Consider the following 26007-nt stretch of genomic DNA (forward strand, 5'->3'; position numbering starts at 1 on the left):
ATCCATCTATTGAAATCACCTTTCTTAGAAAGAGTACCACTTAAAAGTTTGTCAATCCACTGCAGAGCTATTATTGCACCTGCTGCCCTGCCCATTTGTAATGTGAACATAGCCCACATAGTATCTCATTTGGGAAGATACGGTAGTCTCCCAACTGTTCTCATTGCTTTCAGTATCCTTTCTCCTCCATTCATGTTCAAGGGAGTCATCAGAATTATATTCCTTGTACTCACATTTTGGAAATCATATTTCTAGTTGAAAGTCTTTCCAATCTGGCACTAAATTCACACTCTGGTCTCATCTTTTCTTACCCCCTTCTCCTGCACACCTGTGCTCCTGACATGGTATGCATCTCAGAAGTCTTCAGATTTTTTTCACAGACTTTGCCTACTGACTGGAGTGGCCTTCTCCATCCATCCATCTGGTCAATTCATCTTCCTTTCCTCTACCTGGACTTGCTCAATTAGCAGAAAAATCTCTTCAACCACAGCTCTTGTTTACGTCTCTGCCATAGCATGAATAATATTGGTTTGTTACTCATCATCTCCACTCCAGAACTGTGAACACACAGGGTAGGGACCACATTTTATCTAACTCTGCTTCTCATCGGGTAAAATTCCATCTGACTTAAAACAAATGAACAAAAACAAGAATAGCAGCAAACACGTATGTTAAATAATTAGAAAGGCATTTTCAAGATTCTTGTCAGAGATTAAGGAGTGAGACAGCTTGAATGAAGAGATAAATGCATCTAACTAGGCAGGTTAGTTTACCACTGAAGACCTGTTGCTTATGGATGGTGAGGGATTTCCTACAACTAATAGATCTGCAACAGGAGGCCACACATAAAGGCGTTAATCATGTGACTTCAACTCAAGAGTTTTGGCTTTGCTGGGCTAATAGCTTGTGCCTATATGTCAACCTAATATAGAGGTTTTTATATTTAGTTTAGATTCCACAGGCTATTGATTAGGCACGCATTCAAACTAGTTAATAAACTCAATTCAATGAGAGTGTTTACAAACCCAGAACTATACAGACTGCACTAAGAGAAGAGAAAACATATTTACTAGTGCTATGTGGCAATTGTCATCTCTCTGTATCTGGTCTCTCATATCTGATCTTCTTCTCCCGTTAAAGGTAGATATTAGAAGGTCCAAAACACAGAGAAAGTAATATGTCTGTTCTTAGAGAGTTTCATTTTATCTGTGAGGACAAAATTTCCAACATCTGTAAAATTCTGTAAAACAAGATAATTAAGTGTCAAGGAATATCAGAGACAGAACAGACAGAACTTGCTATAGAATTAAATTGGTTCTGTTAAATATATTGAACCCCAAGTTTCTCTTCAAAGAATCAGTATGTCAGTAGGTTCAGCTCTCTTATTCTTTGATTCTCCATTTTAAAGTTTAACTTCCTGGGTCTCTTCGCCCACTTGCTTCTAGTTTCAGTAAACAACTTTCCCGCCAGTCCTGATCAGTAGTTCACATCTGTTTCCCTGGTCATCTGCTCTGTCCTGACTCATTCTGGTCACCTGCTTTGACCTGAGTCACCCTTGGTCACCTGCTCTGACCTAAGTCACCTTCAGTTACCTGTTTCTAACTGTCCTCCCTGCCAACTACTCACCCCACTACTCTGGCTCATACCCCCACCCTCTTTAAAATAGCCAATCAGAATTAGCTTAGCTTAGACCGTGTGGTCCAACCCTAGCCATTAGAGGAACCACACAGCAGTAGGGGCTACCTGCGTAATGAATAGGAACTCCTGCCCCTCCTCTTTCCAGGTGTGTTCTTGCCATTGTTCCATTTATGATGAGCACCCTTTCTGCAGAAAGTAACAACTGCCTTGCTGAGAGAATCAAATTTATGTTTGAATGCTATTTCTTTGTGGCAATGAGGAACAAGCATTTCTAACAGTTCCTTTATTTATGGCTAGGATGAGAAGGTGAAATTTGCTAATATCAAGTAGAAGAACTGTAGTTGTCTAGGTATCTCCCATAATTGATAAAATTATGACATAAAACAGGTTCCTGCACCAGCATTCTTCTATCTGAACCTTAGAATGTCTTGGTAAGGTGATAGCCAGTTTAAAGTAAAATGCACTATAAACTGCAATTAAATAAGTTTTCAAAACTGTTCTGGTTTAGCGTTAATAGAAATCCCAAATAAATGGCTGAAACCACGAAAAACAAGATTTCTTACAATTGAGATTGTGAGACTGAGATTTCTTATGAGGGTGAAACATGAACAACAGAACAAAGCCTTGTGCATTTCACAAATGCATTTAAATACTTTTACCCTCATAGAGCATTTTAAGTAATGCTGGATTAGTCCATTTTCAGACATTAATGGCTTTGTGAAAATAATTTGGCTGGCCAGCTACTTAATAAGATGCAGGAATTAAGTCCTCATAAACTCCCAGAAGGAATCTTGAAGGCCCCAAGCCAGCCCTCTTTCTGAAGTGGGAATTGCCTTCGTAGGATGAAATGAGGAAATGGGTGTGAAGAGGAAGAATGATTCCAAGGCATCATAAACAAAGGCAGACAGAAATACAGGTCAGGGCCCCAGCCAGATGAAGGAGAGGGGCCCAAAACGTGTTTTAATTTATGGTGTCATGGGGGTTTCTCAAGGCGAAGAGAAAGCAGCAAAGCAACTATTGAGGATGAAAAGTGTGAAATCTTTCAGGACAACAATTTGGCATTATGTATTAATAGTTTTTTTAAAGTCCTCATCCTTTGAACACCAATTCCACTTCTAGAATAAACATTTAAAGGCATGGGCGCCCATATATTCAAAGGTATAAGGATATTAATCACAGTATATTTTATAATGACTAAAACCCAGAAACAACCTAATTAATAAATAAGAGCAGACAAATTCTGAAAGAATGTATACCCAAAACTTAATAGTTCATCTCTGGTGATTGAATTTTAGGTGACTTCATGCTCATTTAATTTTTGTCACTTCTGTGTTTCTCTATTTACATTTTTTTTTTTTTTTTGAGACGGAGTCTCGCACTGTCACCCAGGCTGGAGTGCAGAGGTGCGATCTCAGATCACTGCAACATCTGCCTCCCAAGTTCAAGTGATTCTCCTGCCTCAGCTTCCCAAGTAGCTGGGATTACAGGCGCCTGTCACCACGCCCAGCTAATTTTTTGTATTTTTAATAGAGACAGGGTTTCATCATGTTGGTCAGGCTGGTCTCGAACTCCTGACCTCAGGTGATCCACCCGCCTCGGCCTCCCAAAGTATATTTTCTATAATAAAGTATTCATGAGAAATACACACATGCCATAGTAGCAGATTGGCAGTGATAAGAAAACTGAGGAGTAATGTAAGCAAACTCTGTTAACATCAAAGCTTTTCCCAGAAGGACAACCCTAATGCACCTCCAACTTACCTCCCCTCACTTGTCCCTGCTGTCTTGACTCTTCCAAAATTGTATGTGTGAAGGGGCAACATGTTGGGCTGCCCCATGGGATCAATTACCATGCAACTCTGCCTGCCTTGGAAGACTGCAATCAAAGTCTTATGCCAGATGTCAGAATACCATTATCTCCTAGGATAATATGGGAATAAACCAGCTGAAAGATACCTAAAGCTAGCACCTATGAAGGCTCTACACCGCCTGCTGTACCAATTACAAAATCAAACTTTAAGAGCCCTGCTAAGTGCTCAGGCCTGTGATACACATAGACTTTCCATTTTAAGCGTTTAAAATCTAATAGGAGAGAAAACACATTATTCAGAAAGTTTTATTTTTTTGGACCCAATTCCACTAACAAGGGTGGGCAATCACTTAACATTTCTGCCCCTTTAGCTTCTCTATTACAAAACTAGGGAATCAATGATAGCTGGGTGTTTATTTCAGGTTAAAATTTGTGAATGTTCCAATAATGCATCTCAAAATTTAATGAATTACCTGGGGCTAATGGTTAAATGCAGATTTGATTCCATGGGTCTGGGGAGAGGCCTGAGACTCTACATTTCTAACAAGCTCCAAGGTTTCTGGTCTCAGGCCTACACTTTTGAGTGGCCAAACTCTATTAGAGTTTGTTCATTTAATTTTTGTCACTTCTGTGTTTCTCTATTTACATTTTTTTTTTTTTTTTTTTTTGAGACGTGGTAGCTGGGTGTGGTGGCGGGCGCCAGTAATCCCAGCTACTTGGGTGGCTGAGGCAGGAGAATCACTTGAACCCGGGAGGTGGAGGTTGCAGTGACCCAAGATCACGCCGCTGCACTCCAGCCTGGGTGACAGTGCGAGATTCCGTCTCAAAAAAAAAAAAAAAAATGTAAATAGAGAAACACAGAAGTAACAAAAATTAAATGAACAAACTCTATAGAGTTTACATGATCTCATTTAATTCCCCCAAGTATCGTCTGAGATAGCCATCCTTAGCCCTATTTCACTGACCAAGAAGTGACTTGTATAGGGTTATATCGATTAAAAAGTGGCAAAGCAGAAATCCCAACAAGGTCTTCTTACTCTTCATCTCCAAGATGTTTAATGTCCTTTTCAGTTTTAAAATACTATCATTAGAAATTATTGCCACACTCATATAAGGTGAACAGGACCACGAAATTGATAAAGGTAAGCTGCTAATGGAGTTCAGAAGAAGCAAAAGGGATTGCTTTATAGAGGGCAGGAGCCTCGGAGTCAGTTAAGAAATCATAGAGGAGATTTGCCATCAACTGTGAAGGATAGTTAAAATTAAGGTAAGCAAAGATGGAGAGAATATAAAAAAATAGGTAAGTGTAACATGGCATAATCAGAGCACAAGTATATTCTCTACACCAGTATAGAGAAAACCTGTGGAGAGGGAGGACAGGCCTCATGAACTGGCATTTCATTTTTTTTCTCTCTCTCTCTTTTCTTTTCTTTTTTCCTTTTTTTGAGACAGAGTCTCACTCTGTTGTCCAGGCTGGAATGCAGTGGCATGATCTTGGCTCACTGCAACCTCCACCTCCCAGGTTCAAGCGATTCTCCTGCCTCAGCCTCCTGAGTAGCTGGGATTACAGGCACCCACCACCACACCTGGCTAATTTTTGTAGTTTTAGTAGAGAGGGGGTTTCACGGGTTTCACCATGTTGGCCAGGCTGGCCTCAAACTCCTGACCTCAGATGATCTGCCCACCTTGGCCTCCCAAAGTTCTGGGATTACAGGCATGAGCCACCATGCCTGGGAGAACTTGCATTTCTATTTATTATTATTAATTCATTTATTATTTCGTTTATTATTTATTCTCATCATTTACATCATTCATAGAGCATGGCAGTTAGTTTCTTATTGCTATCCATGTTATCACATTGCTTTAAAAGTTGAATAATGTTTGATAAGTAGAATGACCTCAATTTCTAATTTGTTTCTCCTACGTGGATCTCCTGAGAGCAGCCTTGGGGCCCCCATCCTCAGCCTCTCCATGCACCTTTTGAGGCATTCTGTAAAATGCCAGCTGTATGGTATGTGCCCACAGAAACAACAAAGTTAATTCTCTCTTTTTGAAATTGTGACTCCCACCCTCCCCCAATTCTTCTAAAGGTTTCCTTTTAAAGAAAAGCCATGGTTCGCTGCCACTGAAAATTAAAGACAACAGCATAAAGATCAAGGTCCAGGCTGGTGCTAGCGATGACAGAACATTAAAATAATCACTCAAACTTCCTTCCTTGAACATTGACAAAGACTGCTAATGGAAAGCCAATCCCCAGAATGCAGATTCATTTCAGACTTTCTGCACTTGCATCTCTTTGTTCACAAATTATTTTGACTAAAATGAACAAATTGGAAGTGTCGAGATAAAACAGGAGAAGTAATGACATACCAAAAAAAAAAATTGTATGTGACTCCCCCACTCCATGTCACAACATAGAGTACCACGAAAAACAGGAGGGCTCATTAGGCAAAGGCTAATTTACAAGGTTGAAGAGAGAAGGAATTAATCGACTCTTCCCTCCGTCAAGCTATACTTCTGGCCTCTCTAACTACAACGAATTTGTTCCATGAGCTTCTCTCTTCTACCTCCCCTTAGTTCCAGATTATGTTTGGCCATCAGATTCATAACTCATATAACCCAGACTACCTTCCCATTTGCTGAATCCATGTTTTCAAGATTCTTCTCTTTTCTTACCCCAAACTGGAGGTCTGGCCTCAGTACCCAATCACATGTTGGCGTGATGGCTTGGGATGGTATTCTCGATGCCCAGCTATTAGTACTTGCAGCTATAGCGGTTCAGCTAGATGAGCTCAGGTTCCTTCCCCTGACAACATGGAAAATGTCGAGGGTATTTTCAAAGCATATAAAGCATCTCTTATCCAATATACAACATTGAAGAAGAAGTTTGCCAACAGAAATCTATGGTCACCCAGGAAGAAGAGATTGATCCAGTACATGCAATAGCTACATTGTAACCTGGTGGATCAGATATTTTCAAAAGACAGGTAAAGACATATGAGAGAATAAGCAGGAGGAAAGAAAAAACTTTAGGTGAGCTTTTCTTTCTTTTTTTTCCTTTTTTAGTTCATTGGACACTTACAGGCATGAAATTAAAACTCATGAAAAACAGCCATATCGACTTGCTGTGGTGACTCAAAAGTTGTCGTTTCTCGACTTAACTTTGCTGAAACACTCGATTCATGTTGTTCTTATTTAACCTAATTTGCATTGATTTAATCAGTGCTGGTATGCTTTAAATACATAATAAATTGGGATTCTGCAACTTAGATGACTTAGAATAGCTAAATTTCAATAAAGCTCATTTCAATCTGTTAATGTATACGGTTCTGCCAAGGGGTTTAAAACTGTAGAAAAGATGCAAACTTGCCACATTAGAGGTGGGAAAGGCTTAAAGATACCATATAGATGAAATGATTTGCAGGATAATAATACAAAAAGCAATATATATATAATATATATTTATATATTATATATATATATATAATTTATTTATTTTAATTACAGCCTAGGAGCATCTTCTAAGTTTTGAGTAGCACACTTAGAAGAAAACTCACATATAAATCAGTGAATTTAATTTTATTCCCTTTCTTTCTTGCCAACACTCAACTCTTCTGCCTCTCTGCACCAGCTCTACAAATCAAGTGACATCCAAAGTGGGACCTCTTCTTGCCCATTTGGCAGCCTCTGTCACCACTTTGCCAAGCAGCCAGCATTAGGAGGATTTTTTTTTCCTAGCAACCCTAGGGATTGGGTGGTGTGTACTCACAGTACTCGCTGAATGGCTGGCCGCTGTTTAACCCTGCCTGCGCCTGCTCAACACCCCTCCCCCACCTCCCAACCCTTTAGAGTTTATGGCTCCATCAGCTGGCCTGCTGTCAGAAATAATTGTCTTGGTAAGAGGTGAAACCACTTGATGGTGAATTTGTTTGTCTGTCTGTTAAAGTGTTCCGCAGCACCTTGGAGGTGCCAGGATGAAACATGCAAATGCCTGATCCAGAGTTAGGTAGGCAGCAAGAGTGACAGAGAGGCAATCATCAAGAATGGCAAAGAGAGAGAGAGAGAGAGAGAGAGAGAGAGAAAACCATCTGTGCCAGTTGCAAGCTATATGACCTTGGATAAACCACGATGTCTCTTGGCCTCAGTTTAGTCACGTGCAGAATTAAGGGGGTTGATTTTCTAATGTCTCTTCTAACTCCTAAGACAGCATGTGATGTCTAGGACATTTCAGATTTGTGTTCCTTCCAATTGAATGATACATCTCAGAGATGAATGACCAGGGCAGAGCTCAGATGAATACAAAATGGAATGATTCATGCCCCTGTTCATATGACTTTTCCTGAAAAGTACCACCAGTCTTTGGTGACTTTGATTCCATTGGTTGGCCTCTTCAGCTTAGATGCTAAGGACCAATCCAGTTACTTGTCCAGTCTATCTACCCTGGCTCTGGTAATCCACCCTCATTCTTATCAAAGTAAGTGCCACTACATATAATGCCTACTGATTTTGACTTCCTTAGAGGCAGAAACGATAGGAATTCAAAGAGTGGAGCTGGAGACTCACATGTGACTCTCCCTACCATCTCCCTGGGCATCTTTGTCAAGAAGGAAGGCTTGCTCACACTCACTTCCCGCAGGCTTTCTCAACCATCTTGGAGGATTTTGTTTAAACAGATGACCAACTGACCCTCCCCAGGGCAGACCCTCTCCAGACCAGTAGGCACAAGGCGTGTGTGTGGGGAGGTGGGGGGAGAGCTCATTGTAAGGACTCCTATCTATAAATGATTGTGAATAGAAATAATGAGGCAAAGCCTTCTCGTCATACTCAGAGGAAAAAGTGGCACAATTTAGTGCAGTCTCAAAGCTTAATTAGGATGTGTGTATGGAGACGGGTAGGCTTCATTATGGCTTAAACTACCACATCCCTACACATTCACACTCTCCTGGAGTGGGGTGCACTGCAGGGCCCAGTAATCACCATGAACAGCACAAGTCAGGGTCAGCCCTCCCCATGTCAGACAGTACAATCGTTCTTTAATCCACCCTGTACCCCATATGTATCTGTGGAGCCTGATGAAGCCCCGGAGGGATCTCAGTCAAGTCTCCCTGTACACAGACATACCTTTTTGCCACACTGGATCTCACACCACCGGGACTGGGATGGCTTCCCAAACTAGGTGGGTTTGGAAAGCATTTCCCCTTTCCACCTCAAAAAAGGGCTGGCTGACTGCAGAATTCCAGTACCCGCAAGAGGGGGGGAAAAAACCCAAAATCTTAGCCAAGCCCCAAATCATTGCCTTCCTGTGTCTCCTCTCAAGTTGCTTTTCTAAAGCAAATGTCCAAATGTTGATTTTTCTACAGATTCCTACGTATCTCTTACACGTAGACAGTTTTAAAGGGGAAAGGAATATATCCCCAAAAGAGAAGGGGGAGAGCACAGAACATTTCAGTTTCCCACTTGGAAATATCTTGTCGTGGATGATGCTACCCCTACCTCCACCTCCCTCCCCCCTCCTTTTTTTTTTTTAAATATGGACAAAAAAGCTGAAAGTGTTTTCCGTTTCATCAAAAAACATATATTACTTTAGTGGTTTGGTAAAATGTTGGTTTTATGCCCACCCCTTTTCAATCTGCCCATGTCTGAGGTGTTCGGGGAAGACGCACAATCGTGAGCAGCTTACGACACTCAGTGAGCAGTAGGTGCCTGTGCAAGCTCGCGCCGCACACTGCCTGGTGGAGGGAAGGAGCCCGGGCGCCGCTCGCCGCTCCCCGCGCCGCCGCCCGCACCTCCCCACCGCCCGCCGCCCGCAAAGCATGAGTGAGCCCGCTCTCTGCAGCTGCCCGGGGCGCGAATGGCAGGCTGTCTCCGCGGAGTAAAAGGTGGCGCCGGTCAGTGGTCGTTTCCAATGACGGACATTAACCAGACTGTCAAATCCTGGGGAGTCGCGAGCCCCGAGTTTGGAGTTTTTTTCCCCCACAACGTCACAGTCCGAACTGCAGAGGGAAAGGAAGGCGGCAGGAAGGCGAAGCTCGGGCTCCGGCACGTAGTTGGGAAACTTGCGGGTCCTAGAAGTCGCCTCCCCGCCTCGCCGGCCGCCCTTGCAGCCCCGAGCCGAGCAGCAAAGTGAGACATTGTGCGCCTGCCAGATCCGCCGGCCGCGGACCGGGGCTGCCTCGGAAACACAGAGGGGTCTTCTCTCGCCCTGCATATAATTAGCCTGCACACAAAGGGAGCAGCTGAATGGAGGTTGTCACTCTCTGGAAAAGGGTGGGTAAGACACTTTTTAATTAAATTCTTTCCCGAAGATTTTTTTTTCCTCCCTTTTCTTTGCTGCAGCATCTAACATGGACCAAATCACCATCTCTTTGATCTTTCCGTGGCTGTGAACTTTCTATGCTGCCCAGCTTTCTGCATGCTTAGAGGTGAACGTGTGGTTTTTGGGGAGGGGGGTCCTTCTTTATTTCTATGTATTTATTTGATTTTTTGCCCTTTTCTCCCCCTCCCCCGCTTCCCCTCCCTCGGAATAAAATATGATGTAGATTTCTGACCGAGCGCTTCCAATGGACATTCTCCAGTCTCTCTGGAAAGATTCTCGCTAATGGATTTCCTGCTGCTCGGTCTCTGTCTATACTGGCTGCTGAGGAGGCCCTCGGGGGTGGTCTTGTGTCTGCTGGGGGCCTGCTTTCAGATGCTGCCCGCCGCCCCCAGCGGGTGCCCGCAGCTGTGCCGGTGCGAGGGGCGGCTGCTGTACTGCGAGGCGCTCAACCTCACCGAGGCGCCCCACAACCTGTCCGGCCTGCTGGGCTTGTCCCTGCGCTACAACAGCCTCTCGGAGCTGCGCGCCGGCCAGTTCACGGGGTTAATGCAGCTCACGTGGCTCTATCTGGATCACAATCACATCTGCTCGGTGCAGGGGGACGCCTTTCAGAAACTGCGCCGAGTTAAGGAACTCACGCTGAGTTCCAACCAGATCACCCAACTGCCCAACACCACCTTCCGGCCCATGCCCAACCTGCGCAGCGTGGACCTCTCGTACAACAAGCTGCAGGCGCTCGCGCCCGACCTCTTCCACGGGCTGCGGAAGCTCACCACGCTGCATATGAGAGCCAACGCCATCCAGTTTGTGCCCGTGCGCATCTTCCAGGACTGCCGCAGCCTCAAGTTTCTCGACATCGGATACAATCAGCTCAAGAGTCTGGCGCGCAACTCTTTCGCCGGCTTGTTTAAGCTCACCGAGCTGCACCTCGAGCATAACGACTTGGTCAAGGTGAACTTCGCCCACTTCCCGCGCCTCATCTCCCTGCACTCGCTCTGCCTGCGGAGGAACAAGGTGGCCATTGTGGTCAGCTCGCTGGACTGGGTTTGGAACCTGAAGAAAATGGACTTGTCGGGCAACGAGATCGAATACATGGAGCCCCATGTGTTCGAGACCGTGCCGCACCTGCAGTCCCTGCAGCTGGACTCCAACCGCCTCACCTACATCGAGCCCCGGATCCTCAACTCTTGGAAGTCCCTGACAAGCATCACCCTGGCCGGGAACCTGTGGGACTGCGGGCGCAACGTGTGTGCCCTAGCCTCGTGGCTCAGCAACTTCCAGGGGCGCTACGATGGCAACTTGCAGTGCGCCAGCCCGGAGTACGCACAGGGCGAGGACGTCCTGGACGCCGTGTACGCCTTCCACCTGTGCGAGGATGGGGCCGAGCCCACCAGCGGCCACCTGCTCTCGGCCGTCACCAACCGCAGTGATCTGGGGCCCCCTGCCAGCTCGGCCACCACGCTCGCGGACGGCGGGGAGGGGCAGCACGACGGCACATTCGAGCCTGCCACCGTGGCTCTCCCAGGCGGCGAGCACGCCGAGAACGCCGTGCAGATCCACAAGGTGGTCACGGGCACCATGGCCCTCATCTTCTCCTTCCTCATCGTGGTCCTGGTGCTCTACGTATCCTGGAAGTGTTTCCCAGCCAGCCTCAGGCAGCTCAGACAGTGCTTTGTCACGCAGCGCAGGAAGCAAAAGCAGAAACAGACCATGCATCAGATGGCTGCCATGTCTGCCCAGGAATACTACGTTGATTACAAACCGAACCACATTGAGGGAGCCCTGGTGATCATCAACGAGTATGGCTCGTGTACCTGCCACCAGCAGCCCGCGAGGGAATGCGAGGTGTGATTGTCCCAGTGGCTCTCAACCCATGCGCTACCAAATACGCCTGGGCAGCCGGGACGGGCCGGCGGGCACCAGGCTGGGGTCTCCTTGTCTGTGCTCTGATATGCTCCTTGACTGAAACTTTAAGGGGATCTCTCCCAGAGACTTGACATTTTAGCTTTATTGTGTCTTAAAAACAAAAACGAATTAAAACACAACAAAAAACCCCACCCCACAACCTTCAGGACAGTCTATCTTAAATTTCATATGAGAACTCCTTCCTCCCTTTGAAGATCTGTCCATATTCAGGAATCTGAGAGTGTAAAAAAGGTACCAATCATTGATTTTTTTTTTTTTGTAAACTAAAATGTTTAAAATAAAATAGCACTTACAGTTTTTACAGACTGGTGTAACCTAAATGAATTGTTACCTGTGTTACAAGAAAAGCAACAGTTAAAATTTCCTTGGTGGGTGGGGAGGGGAGTTGTCCAGGGGCCAGAAGGAAAATCCAGGAGCAAGGTAGTCAGATTCAATTTGAAATTTTAAAGAAGCGCAAAGAAAGCTTATCAGATTAATGATTTATATTAATTTACTCCACATGTGTAAGGACTAGAAAAAGAAAAACAGCAAGACCCTTTATATTACTGGGGCAGGGACAGTGCAATCTAACCACCTTCAGGCAACTGAGAGGTGGACTGAGGACTGGGCACCCTTACTCAGCCTTTAAAGCAGAGAGCATTGCAAATGGTTTTTAAAAGGCAATGCCAGACAGTTTCTCCTAGGAACACGAAACATTTTTGCACTTAATGTAACCATCTTTCAAATCAACTCAAAATCTCATCCCCAAATGCCACCTGTTCTTAATTCTCCTGAGTCTTTGATTCACCAGACTTAGTAGCATTTGTGCCCTTCTTGTACCCCCTGTTAAAGGGAACCCCTCAGCTCACTGCTCTCTTTGGTCTGGCTGAGGGGAAGGAGGCAGAATCCCGATGTTCAGGGCTGAAAGCTGTGCTTCTGGAGCACATTGCTAAGACTGCAGCAAGCTTAGGCTCCCAAACAGTGACAGCACATTCCTAGTTTCTATGGGGAATGAGGAGAAAAACCTACCTCAGGATGAATGCCTGCAGGGTAATGACTTGTAGCAAGAGACTTTAGGGGCAGAGGTGACAGAGCAGTGATGGGGTGGGGAGAGTGGGAGAAGATAAATCGTTTGATCCTGTGTTTGCATATTTCTGAGATGGGAATAATTTGTTAACCCAGGACAGAAAAGCTGCCTCTTCTCAGATTGCCCTTTTGTGTAATGCTTGCTTTCCCTATTTCTTTTTTCTGTGTTGAGATTGATGATTGCTCCTTCTCACCCCTATAGGTTTCCAGGTCCATCGTTGAGATTTCAGTTTCTATTGAACTAAAGAGTGAGGAGGTGGTGGTAGTGGCAGTTAGTGGGTGCAGAGACGGGAAGGGGAAGGCTGTGTGCATTGGACGGAGGGCTCCTTCATCAGATGACAATTTAAGCAAATGTATGATTGAAATAAACTGTCATGGATGACAGATGCTGAACCAATGTAGCCCACGTCCCTAAGTCTTTCTCTTCCCTCTCTAACTGACACTAAAGAGTTGCATCTTTCTGTTTTTGTTTTTCCTTTTTTTTGAGAGAGAAGTCCAAATAGCAGGAAGAGGGATGGGGGGATGGGGAACCACACACTACCATCCCCCAAAATGCAAATGTCTCCAGCTACCAATCTTAGGAGGCAAAATCAGCTTTTTGAAATGCAGAATGGTATCACCAGAAGGTTTCCTTAAGCTAAGGGCTGGTGGTAGGTTTCTCTTTTACCTATGGAGAAACCAGTATGCCTAAAAATAGTATTTCTAAGAGTCTCTTTCAAGAGAAATATTTTGCAAATGTCTTTTAAGATGTTAAGCCCTGGGAGACAGCTTCTTACACACACACACACACCCCCCCCCCAACACCCCAGCTCATTTTTCCTGGCCAGGAAACTTCATCTTGCTTTATTTATAATTAAAACGTGACATTATGACACACATCATGCACATGACACCCATTCAGACTGTTAGTGTTCTAGAAGAGAGGTGCTTTGTTTGATAACTTTGAGGAGGGGGTTTTGAATTTAAGCATAATCATTTGGGTTTGCCTTTCTAAATAGCATACCACTCTGAGAGCAGGGGTAGCAGGAAAAAGATTCTCTCAGGGATGTGCCTTACCTAAAACCCTACTAAAGCGACCTCCTCTAGAAGACGGCATACCTTTTTTAGAAAAAAAAAAATTGTAGCAACTGAAGGAGGGCTCCTTGGATTCCGTGAACTTAACCATCTCATAGGAAGGCTACAGGAATCCAGCGCCCAACGCTGCTTTGGCTTGGTGCATTAAAGAGCTGTGTGGGTGTGCTTACAGGGAAAGCTTTCAGAAGCAAAACCTTTCTGGCAAGCATCAGAACCACAAGTCCCCTCCTACCCTCTAGAAATCTGAATATTGGAAACTGTAGTTTATCTCCTATCCCCAAGACATTTTTATCTTTCACTCTTCTTGTTTCAAGGTGGCCATAAGAAAGAGAGAGAATAATCGTGCTTTGTTTTATGCTATACCTCCCACCCCGCCATGATTAAACGTCATGTATGTGGAAGATCTTAAGTCCATACGCATTTCATGAAGAACCATTGGAAAGAGGAATCTGCAATGTGGGAGCTTAAGAGCAAATGATGACCATAGAAAGCTATGTTCTTACTTTGTGTGTGTGTCTGTATGTTTCTGCGTTGTGTGTCTTTGTAGGCAAGCAAATGTTGTCTACACAAACAGGAATTTAGCTCACATCATTTCATGCCTGTGTGCCTCTAGCTCTGGAGATTGGTGGGGGGAGGTGGGGGGAAATGGCAGGAATAAGGGAAGGTGGTAGTTTTAACTAAGGTTTTGTAACACTTGAAATCTTTTCTTTCTCAAATTAATTAATCTTTAAGCTTCAAGAAACTTGCTCTGACCCCTCTAAGCAAACTACTAAGCATTTACACGAGAATCTAATTTTTAAAGGTGTAGCACCTTTTTTTTATTCTTCCCACAGAGGGTGCTAATCTCATTATCCTGTGCTATCTGAAAAGAACTTAAGGCCACAGTTCACGTCTCGTCCTGGGCATTGTGATGGATTGACCCTCCATTTGCAGTACCTTCCCAGCTGATTAAAGTTCAGCAATGGTATTGAGGTTTTTCGAATATTTATATAGAAAAAAAGTCTTTTCACATGACAAATGACACTCTCACACCAGTCTTAGACCTAGTAGTTTTTTAGGTTGGAACAGAGGAAGCAGGTTAAATGAGACCTGTCCTTTGCTGCACTCAGAAAAAATAGGCAGTCCCTGATGCTCAGATCTTAGCCTTGATATTAATAGTTGAGACCACCTACCCACAATGCAGCCCATACTCCCAAGACTACAAAGTTGCCATTACAAAGGAAAGGTTATTCCAGTAAAAGGAAATAGTTTTCTCAACCATTTAAAAATATTCTTCTGAACTCATCAAAGTATAAGAGTGCCCTATCTTTTCTCTCTGCCTTCAAGAAGGCAGACATTTGGTATGATTTAGCATCAACAACACATTTATGAGTATGTGTAAGTAATCAGAGGGGCAAATGCCACTTGTTATTCCTCCCAAGTTTTCCAAGCAAGTACACACAGATCTCTGGTAGGATTAGGGGCCACTTGTGTTTCTGGCTTATTTTAGTCGACCTGTCAGCAAGTTTGATGCCTAGTCTATCTGACATGGCCCAGTAGAAAAGGGCATTGATGGATCACATGAGATGGTAGAAGGAACATCATCACATACCCCTCTCACAAAGAAAATTATCAAAGAACCAGAAATTATATCTGTTTTGGAGCAAGAGTGTCATAATGTTTCAGGGTAGTCAAAATAAACATAAATCATCTCCTCTAGATGAGTGGTGATGTTGGCTGATTTGGGTCTGCCATTGACAGAATGTCAAATAAAAAGGAATTAGCTAGAATATGACCATTAAATGTGCTTCTGAAATATATTTTGAGATAGGTTTAGAATGTCAAAAAAAAAGGAATTAGCTAGAATATGACCATTAAATCTGCTTCTGAAATATACACACACACTCCTACCTCTCAATCTATCTCTGTATATATAACAGCACACACACAAACACGCACACACATATGTGTGTGTGTGTGTGTATATATATATATAAAACCACATAGTACCACACACACATACATATATAACCACCCCCCCCACACACACACACACATACACACGCAGGCAGGTGACCATTATGTAACTACCTTCTAGCACTAATTACCCTAATACTTTCTTCTTCATAATCAAACTTTTATTCATGAAAGGATCTGATAAAATCAGTGACGGTTAAGATATGAAGGACTGATATGGCTGATGGTATTTTCAGGCATTAGTTAATGAGTAGGTAGATGCTTTGCAGGCTGGGGAACTTCTGGGCTCCTTATGCCACAGCAGAGTGTAACCTGCTATCTAGTGGGAAGAGCCAGCAAATGGGAATATATTTTTTGAGAGTATTGTCCACCTCAGGGTTAAGAAACATATTTTTCCATTAAAGAATGCTCTACTCTGATTTTTTTTTCTTTTCTGGGATTCAGGAGGCAAAATTCTTACTTCTGATTGGGCACCATCTCCTGGCCTTGCTCAACTGGACACAATTTCTGAAGACCTTTGCTTTTTTTTCTCAAAGTGAAGGGCCTGGCAATTGCATTCTCACAGTTTAGACAAAGATATAAATGAGATGGAGAAATACAATTTACTGAGCGGTCGCTGGTATGGTGCCTTTATCTAGATCACAATAAGTGAGGGAGGTGCTAGCAACCATATCTTCACATGAAGAACCTGAGGCTTACAGAGGTCAGGTACATTGTGCAAAGTCACCCAGACAGTGACTGGAAGCACTGTGATGTGCTAATTGACTTGGTGGCCTTTTCACTACACCTTGTTTCTTTATTCCTTCAATGGTTGTCCCTCCACTCCTACACCTAACAAAGAGCCTAGAACTAGACTGGGAACAGGACACATGCTCAACACATTCTTGTTGAATGCCATGGGCACAATGCTCAAATCCAGGAATGCTGACCACGACTTGTTTGCTCTGGTGACTGGTAATTGGGCAATGCAGGACTCTGCCAATGGAGGAGACTTCTCCGGGGTTCCAGGAGAAGAAATGGCCAGTACATTCAGTCCAACCCCTTAAAATAGGATTTTAGACTGAGAGAGAGTAAAGTATAGACATCCATATGTTATTGTCAGGGATTTATCTGCATTTCTTCCTTAGTGATTAAATGGATCATGTGTCTATGGTAGTGGTTCTCAGCCAGGGGCAAATTTGCCACCCAGTGGACATTTACTTGTTTGTGTCTGAAGACATTTAAAATTTTTATGCATGGGTGAGATGGTGCTACTGGTATCCAGTGGGTAGATGTCTGGATACTGTGAAACATCCTACAAGCAAAGGACATCCCCCACATCAAATAATTATTTGACCTATAATGTCAAGAGTGCTGAAGTTGAAAAACCCTGCTCCACGACAGAAAGTAATGGTGCTATCTAAAGCATCATGCTGTGCTTCAGCTTTACAAGGAGTGGTCTTACTTCTGAGTTAGTTTTAGATTTACCTAGACTTATTCCTTTTAAGTCTTTCTCTTGCCAGGTAACTGGAAATCTAAATTAAAAGCCCTTAGGTTCGCTGATAATCAGCAAAAGTTAACACATAGTTAACACATGCTTCTCAAAGAACATATGGCAAAACTTAAATTAACTAGGACAAAACTAGTCAGAACCCTCAATTGACCCACTTTTTCTTTAGCAATACCTCATTTCGGAAACAGGGGAAAAAAATCAAGTTAACAGTGGAGATTTAATTAACAAGAAGGAAAATGAGAAACTTGATATTCCTTCCAGGAGGGGTTCTGCAGTCTGAACAAATCCAATCCACCAGCCTGTGCCTTCTTTTTCCCCAACCAAAAATGTAATGTATGTGAGGTAGTGATGAACCTCTATTTTAAAAATCAGTGTGCTAAAAAATAAATGCTCGAGGTGATAGATACCTCATTTTCCATGATGCAATTATTACACATTGCATGCCTCTATCAAAATATCTCATGTACCCCATAAATTTATGCATCTACTATGTACCCGCAATAATTGTAAAAAACTAAAAAAAAATAAGCTAGAAAAAAATCAGTGTGCTCAGTCTGGTGAGTAGGGTGCACATATTTAGGGAAATGATCTCAGTCCTTAGAAACAGGATAGTCTAGAGATACAAGAATTGCAAACTGAAATCCATCTGGGGACAGACAGGCAACACAGATGAGCGAGGTTCATGGACAGATGAAATTATAAGGAACTAGAGAATTCACTTAAAAGAATATAATTCACATTTGGTTCTGGTTAATCATAACATTTCTGTAGGGCAGGTCAAGTTAAGCGCTCTGGAAGAAATAGGGTCTAGAAGTCAGGAGTCATCATCTTTAGACATAGTACTGTCATTTACATGCCTGGGATCATCTGTTAATCATCTTACTGCAATTGGTCTCTGTGTCTACTTTTAGAAGGATTCTTCCAGATATTCCCTAAGAACCTTTCCAGTTTGGAGCTTCTATTTTACCATTTTTTCCCCACAATAAAACCTGAAACAAAAGTGGTTTTCAAGAGAGTGTCACTTAACCAGAAAATTAAAATTCCCCTGAATTCCTATTCCTCCAGACATTCTGATTCATCAGGCTTGCCTGAATATTAATGAGCAGATATAGGTTAAAAAAAATTCACTGAGAGTCAGGGGCTTCAGAGAAGTAGGTGGACATGCTGGAAAACAGAGGAGAAGATGAGAAAGCTCAGGCATGTATGGGTGGGAGAATCGGGTTTTTAGAATATGCAGGAAGAGATGAAAGGGAATCCTAGAGAGGACACACACACTCACCCGCACATGAGACCTGAGACACAGGGATGTGCTGTGAAGTAGCCCCCTACCCATTAAAAAAAAAAAATTTGTTCAGGACTCTCAAAATGACATACTACATTGTAAGTGGCCACAATGGATATTAGGAGTTGACAGACCTTTCTAGTAAAATGGGGTATGGGATGGGAGGGAAAGAGAGAGAAAGAGAGATTGAGAAGAAAAAAAGGCAAGGTGGGAGGGAGCAGGAGATGAGAGGAGAAAAGAGAACAAAACAAAACAGAAAGGAAAAAGAAAAAGAGAGGAAGAGGAGAGAGTTTCAAGATCTGTGTTTTATGCTACTCAAGTTATCATAAGCAGCTGTGATTACACTGACTCCTCAATCCTTTTCAATCATTTCTTTATTCTGGTCCACCAGGTTAGCTATTTGTCTGTTCTTCATGTAATGTTGCAAAGTTATTTTCCCTCATGTTATGAGAAGAAGGAATTAGTTCTCTAGCTGCATCTTATTTCTCTATTGCTCAGCTAGCAGAGTGCTTGTCAACCCTGGCTGCACACTGGAACCACTTGGGAGCCTCAATAAATACTGACTTCTGGACCCCACCCTCAACAGATTGTGAGTTAACTGGTCTGGGGTGTGGCCTTGGTGAGGAAAATTATTATTATTATTATTATTATTATTATTATTGTTATTATTTAAGCTTCCCAGGTGATTCCAAAGTTTAGCCAAGGCTGAGAAGCACTGAGCTAGCAGGTTACCTACTCACAGCATGGACAACTCAGCAATCTACAAGATCCAAAAGTCTGACTGCAGCTCTTTAAAAATATATGGTTGGCTGGTGCCTGGGTTCCATGGGATCAGGGCTCCATGATGTCAGATTACATGGGCTACATGGCAGGGAGAAGGGAGTCACCTTCCCACCTCCTGCCATTGACTCCATCTGGTGGCACTGATAGAAGAAAGACGTGCAAGCATCGGTGTACTTAGAATTAGTCTCTGAGCACTCTAGTTTACAAAGTGCTGTTTAGAATTATTCTTATATTTGTTTTTACTCTCCCAATAATTTCACAAGGCAGACATAAACTTGTCCCATTTTTAAGACAAGAAGACTCAAATCTGAAAAGGTTCAGTAGCTTGCCCAAGGTCATTTTTAGTGCTAGGCTGGCACTGAGAAATGTCTCTTCTAAATTCTGGGTCCTTCTCCCTCTACCACCTTCCTTTCCTTCTCTGATTGGTTGTGTCATTATGAGGTAAAGCCAGTCCTGCTCAAAATATACAAATCAATAACTTCTTTAGGAGGATTCCTGGAAAACCCATTGCACACAGGCTCCTACACCTCCTGCAACTGAAGTCCTGCAGTTACGAAGTTTGACATCATAGTTTCACCACTGCCCCTCTGTGTCTCCACCCCAATCCCAAGCCTGACACTCTTTTCTTTGCCAAAGGAGACTCCATGACACCCAGGAGACAGCCAAATAGGCATCAATTCTTTCCAAATACCCCTAACACCAAAATATTCCCTTTCCACTCAGTCCACTGCATCCACAGATTTGCCACCAGCTCTTCCAAGAATGTAAACATAAATCCTAGTAGAACACTGATCGGTGGAGTGGTGATAATTCTACTCCGGGGATTTTTGCAACTTAAACAAGGATCTTTGGGGGAAATATACAAAGGAAATCACTCTAATGCTGGAATTTCAGGCACTTAAACAGACGGGTGGCATACATATGGCCAGGACATCTGACCTTGTTCCCCTTAAATGAAACAACACAAGTGAATGCTCTTACAAGAGCAGATTAGTCAACAGTTTATGGGGCTTAAAGTAAAGCCAGGATAAAGACTGGATCTTCTGTCATATTTTACCTCCTTAAACCAAAGTCCTCTTTAAAAATCACATATTTTTAGGTGTTCACCATCAGCATATTTATCCTCAGTGAAGAACTCTCAATATTGCAAACTATGTGTAGCAGGGCTCTCTATCTCAGAGATATTGTAGGCAGCCTTCAGTAAAAGTGAGATGGCTCAGCAGCACACAGAGCTGGATTAGTCTGCCACAGAAAGGTCTGGAAAAGCCAAGTTACACACAATTAATGGAACAATGCAACAATCTGTCTTCAGCTGGCCAAGGCAATTCTGTCATTTGTCCCTCAGCTGCAGAACAACCACTCACTCTGTTATTTTGCCTCACTGTCTCTGCTCCATAGTGATTGCATTTATGGTGAAATCTATATTTCCCTGCAACTGAGACTGTGTTTCTTTTTTTTTTTTAATTTTTGTTCTAAAAATAATGGGACTTCTCAGAATGCAGCAGCACTGCTTTGCTGTCCAGGCCATTTTTTATCTGAGTGTTTCATACTGATCTTTTTTGCATATTATTTCAAAAATCATAAAGGTACAAAAAAAAAGAGCAAACATGCTGTAGGAAAGAAAAGAAGAAACTACATTATAACTGAAATGCCACTAATGATAACATATCACTCAGATGCTTTTAACTTCTGATTATATTGCTCAACTCATTCAATCAAAGTAGCACAACATTTCTTGTTCAGAGCTTAAGTCAACATTTGCGGAGTGAACAATAGAACGATTTAACTTATAAATGATCGCACCTGTGAAGGTGAGGCATTCTCAAGAGGACTCTGCTGGCATAGGCCTATCAGACTCACCATGAGAGTATGCAGAAGAGGCCTCCACTTCTTCCTGATCCATTTATGAAACGTGACCTCCACCTATAGGAGTGTTAATCATATATTTTACTTGCTAGGTGCCTGGCAACCTGTGAAATCCTTAAGATTTTTTCATTTAAGCCCTGCAAAAAGCCTTCATCCCTCCTTGTTCAGAGTAGTATTAGCATCCTCCCTGTGCAAACAGGTAAACTGAGGTTGGGGGGTCAACAACTTGCCCAAGGTCACTTACCATGGTAGGATGTGTCAAGGGAGACACATTCCTTGGGTTCAAATTCTGGTTGAGTGACTTTGGCAAGGCACTTAACCTTTCTGATCCTCAGTTCCTTCATCTATATTATATTATATTATATTATATATATAATATATAACCTATATTTATAGGGTTGTTATAAGAATTAAGCCCATTGTTAGTGAGAATGAAAGAGCTATTCCTTATAAAGTGCTTAGAATGGTGTCTGGCATGTGGCAAGTACTAGATAAGTGTTTTCTAAATAAAAGATAAACAAAACAAGGTCACATAGCCAGGAAGGGGTTGAACCAGGGTGTAACCAGGATTGTCATCCTGCAAAGCTAGACTGTCACCATTTTCTTCTGTGATAGGATGAGACTCAAAAACCTGAATTCCTGAAAGCACTGGGCCTAAAAGAGGGATATGGAGGCAGTGAAGTCTGGAGTTGCAAAGACTACACATGGCTTCCTTCCCAGCTTTCTAACTGGCCAGGCCTTAGCCCATACACCACTCACTGACTTTGTTCTGGTTCTTTAGTGACTTGCCTTTACCACTGTGATCTGGCAGCCCTGGTGAACCTGATTCTGGAATACACGTGGCCATGTGCACACACATTTGTGCACACATATCTTCCAGTTTTCATAGGAGCTGAAGGCTAGCAGCCAGCTACATGGGCCTTCTGGTGATGTGGAAAAACTCATTTCCACATCTGAGCTGTTTGCTATCTGTAGTCAATTTCTGGAGGTGAAAAACTGCTACCCAGCTTGCAATTGTTATCCAGCTCCCAAACTCTTATTTAATATTGGCAATATTAAATCATACTGGCCCCCGGGACACTAAGCATACATCTTCGGCTGAAGCAGATTTGCTGGTGTTTATTTAAAGAAGCTTTTTCTTTGTGTACTCACAGCCATAGTTGGATGCTGCTCAAGGAAATTTAACAGACGATGAAGTACACATCTGAGGTTGACCCTTTCTTCTGGCAGAGGAGGACCTGTATCAAGAGGCAAACTCCATGTCCCAGCTTTGACACTAATTTGCTCCTGGCCCTTGAGCAAGTCAGTTCCACCTGTCCAGGCCTTTCTTTCTTAGGTCTGTAGTGGTGAATTCTGACTTTCCTTCAAGTTCTCCAATTTATTAGGCAGGGTATGAAGTTAAGGAGGAGAAAATAAAAGTAAGAGTAACTTTCTATGCATTCTCCTTTGCTAACAGGCAAACTTATCAACAGGCAAAGCGATGAACTTCCCCCAAGGGAAAGACTCCAGCGTCTTTAGATATCTACTAAATCCCACAAGGAAAAACTATCTTTGGTCAGAGGGAACATTCTCTTTTGCAACTAGGGAATTGAGATACCAAAAGTTGAATGTGTTTCAAGCCACACCTTGTTCTTTGGGATTCACTCACAGAATGATTAAAGCATGCTCCGTCCCAGCTTTGGACAGAAATATTGGCAATGCTTTGGCCATAGTGAAACCCCAGTACTTGAATCTATGCTAGCAGGGAATGCTAGAGCTGTTGGGAAATTGAGGACATCGTCAGTTTAGTGTTTTATGTCATTGCTGGCTTGTTTTATTGTTTGTTTGTTTTCTACTCTCCCTTCATTTTTTCTTTCCCTCCCTCCATCCTTCCTTCCTTCTTTTCTTTTTTCTGAATTCACAGTTATGAGCTACACCAGGCATTCACAAGAGCAAAATGGCACTGAGGGAGCAAACATTGTTTCTTATGTGGGTGAAATAAATTGTACTAATTTTGGGGGTAAAACACAGATATACATATAGTACATAAAAAGATATACAACGTATCTGTGGTATTAAGATTTCAGGGAGGGGGAGTAATTAGGAAAAAAATGTCTAAGTAGTATTTTCAAGGGGGCGGTGGGAGAATGAAAAAAAATGGCTGGGAAACACTGAGCTAGATAATGATTACCATGTGGGAGAAAAAAAACAGCAAAAAGTAAAAGCATCACGGGAACCTCACCAACCTCACCATGGTGAGGTTGGTGAGGTTCCCGTGATGCTTTTACTTTTTGCTGTTTTTTTCTTACCCATGGTAATCACTGGGGAAGAAATGAGAAGGTCAAGGAAGTTTGGGTACTTCAGTATTCCAAACCAGGACTGAGAATATTTGGACAGTTTCATGTGAGGGACTTTGTCTTATCAGTTCCTTCTGCACTCAACACATCCCAGAGTTGTCTTTATTTGGAGGCTTCATGATGTACTAAAAAACTATCTGGCATGGAATTAACTAGACAGAGCTTCTGCCATTTGCTGGCTTAGACAAATCAGCACTTTTCTGGACCTCAATTCCCTTGTCTATAAAATTCAGAAAACAATCCTTGCTCAGCCTGCTTCACAAGGATCTGGTAAGGATCAAATGAGATCATGTGAGTGACAGAACTTCAAAAATTGTGAGGTCCTACACAAAGATTTAAGGCAGTGGGAGGAGAGTGATGAGGACCTGAGCTCTGTGGTTGTCCCCTCACACACAGTGACTTTTGAGGGCCATATCCTTCAAACTCTCCTCCACAGGGATTTAAATTCCTGCTCTTGGTCACCGCTGTAAATTAAGTCCTTCATTACTCCATCATCCGTAGCGGGGAGCAGGGAGGCAAGTACACTGTTGGCTTCTTATTAGGAAGAAGTCCCTCCTGTCAGTTGACTTTTTTCCCTACCATATAACACAGACTGACCCAAGTGGGCTAAGTGGCCTTAGGCAGTCACTAGTGTGATTCTGTGAACCTGGGTGTCCACACCTGTAAAATGGTCATATCAGTGGCTGCCTTGCTGGTTTTTAGGAAGATTATCAGAGAACATGTGCGTTGAGTTGGCCAAATTGCTGGCCAATAGTACATTCTCAATCAGCATTAGTCCCACCCCTGCCCCATCACCACAGTAGAGTGACATGTTATGTTTATAAACATAGCCTCAAGGGAAATGTGGATGGCATTAGGAGCAATTGGTTCCTAGAGGCAGAAGCTAAGAAGAGGATTTAAGAGGTTTCTTTAATGAGAACACTAAATCGGTAATATAAAAATTATCTCTAAAGAGGCGAGAACTGGGGTAGAGATTAGTAGGGCAAGTAATATTGCAGAATAATTAGTAAACAGGATGAAGAATAGCACCCTCTCTGTTAGTCAATGGCCACTGGAATGTTAAGAGAGAAGTTACAAAAATCCCTTAGCCACTACAGATGCTTTGACACTTGCCTCAGGTGACTGCCTTTTATTTATTTATTTATTTTAACATAATGGTTCTTCCCAGTTCTGTCAACAGATTCAGTCCCCAGTCCTTCTCTGAGCAGACCTCTCATCTGCAGCATATACCTGCTAGATCTTCTAAGAGCTTAAATGGAGACTTCTGGAAGAAGGTGGGAAAGAAGTCCATCTCGGCTTAATTAACCATTTATCGCATCATATTACTCCCATCTTAAAAGTGCACGCGTTGTTTTTCTGAACCCTCACACAAAGGCTACTACTGTGGTCCCATATCTGTCGGCCCATGAGAAACAGTGTTCTTGGACCTCACAGCCAAGCAGCACTGAACTGCAGCAAAATCCAGCAACACATTCAGCAGCGAGCAGCCTGCTGAGCTCCACTGGTTTATCCGGGGCCACCAACCCCAAAGAACTGGGATGAAAGCAGATGTGAGAGAGGAAAAGGATCTGTTTTTGTTTTATTTTCTACCAGGCCCAGCTCTTTGTGGGGGGAATAAAAAAGAAGAAAAATCGAGCTCCAAGCTGGTGCCCTGCCAAGTTTCCTCCCCTCCCTTCCTAGTCCAAGCACTCCACCGTCTGTGCAGACTGCATAACAGCAATTTCTGGAAACAGGCTGAAGAATCTGGGCCAGACCAGAGGCAGTGGATTCCTGGTTTATGTGTGGTGGGGTTTTTAGGAATTTTATTTTTCACCTTAATTCTTTCAACAACTGCCAGCTGTTTGAAGCACATCTGTAATAAACAGCTTCTGTTTGTAAAATGAGACTGAAGGTATCCTCTCCAGAGAAATTCCTGAATCTTCTCTGTAGCTCAATGCCTTCACTGACAGTTTGGCTCAAAAAGTATGAGTGTGGTAAATATTAAAGAATGTTAATACAAATGTGATGAAACACCTAGGGATCTTTTTTTCTCCCCCCAAATTCTGCTTTGCTCACTATTAAAGTTAATCTTGACAGAAAATTTACTTCTCTGATCCACATCATTTCCCAAAGCAATTTTCTAACAGCAAACATAAATTTCTGGTGATCGCTTGGAGGTTTTCAATCCCTGTGTTAAGGAGGCCATGGGGTTTTAACTGTTTGCCTCACTTTCAGGTAAATGTCCCTCACTTGGAATGCTATCACCAGAGGACCCTGGGCAGCAACTAAGGACAAAGGCCCCAAAATGGATTTTGAGGTGCCAACAAAAATAGGGTTGGTAGCGGGGAGATGATTTGAGTATCAAGATCAAATCTTGAAAAGGCAATTAAGTCATTAACTAAGGAGGTAATCGCCTAAGCCCACATATCTGTACTCGCAAATAAGATGAAGCACTAAGTAAATGCAATGCCTTTACCTGGTGCTG

At 43.0% G+C, this 26007-nt stretch overlaps 2 protein-coding genes across 16 annotated transcripts in view; one reads left to right on the forward strand and one right to left on the reverse strand.

Moving 5' to 3' along the window:
• CTNNA2 (catenin alpha 2) overlaps positions 1 to 26007 on the reverse strand; it is a 1147855-nt gene that overhangs the window by 333496 nt on the left and 788352 nt on the right. Inside the window, exon 1 of one of the 13 annotated variants that reach the window (XM_054474855.2) lies at positions 8569 to 8672. The exons of the other annotated variants lie outside the window; for them this stretch is intronic. The gene's annotated coding sequence lies outside the window, so the exon portion shown is untranslated. Of the gene's footprint in view, positions 1 to 8568; positions 8673 to 26007 lie in introns of those variants that run through there. 13 annotated transcript variants of the gene reach the window in all.
• LRRTM1 (leucine rich repeat transmembrane neuronal 1) lies at positions 9225 to 25506 on the forward strand. 3 transcript variants are annotated; one of them, XR_010123046.1, is made up of 3 exons: positions 9226 to 9714; positions 9987 to 11920; positions 24712 to 25506. XR_010123046.1 is itself a non-coding variant. In XM_054474857.2 (2 exons), the coding sequence occupies exon 2, from the start codon at positions 10046 to 10048 to the stop codon at positions 11612 to 11614; it is 1569 nt and encodes a 522-aa protein (XP_054330832.1). In that variant the 5' UTR covers positions 9225 to 9718; positions 9987 to 10045; the 3' UTR covers positions 11615 to 11965. The 3 variants fall into 3 exon arrangements, 2 of the variants coding, with proteins under 2 accessions (XP_054330832.1, XP_054330833.1); XM_054474857.2 differs by lacking the exon at positions 24712 to 25506 and having other exon boundaries at positions 9225 to 9718; positions 9987 to 11965; XM_054474858.2 differs by lacking the exon at positions 24712 to 25506 and having other exon boundaries at positions 9297 to 9714; positions 9987 to 11986.

This window comes from Pongo pygmaeus, chromosome 12 (assembly GCF_028885625.2).
Source record: "Pongo pygmaeus isolate AG05252 chromosome 12, NHGRI_mPonPyg2-v2.0_pri, whole genome shotgun sequence".
Taxonomy (NCBI): domain Eukaryota; kingdom Metazoa; phylum Chordata; class Mammalia; order Primates; family Hominidae; genus Pongo; species Pongo pygmaeus.

What these genes read in the sequence shown, in the direction of transcription:
- LRRTM1 (XM_054474857.2), top strand. Translation starts at nt 10,046, where the DNA reads ATGGATTTCCTGCTGCTCGGTCTCTGTCTATACTGGCTGCTGAGGAGG.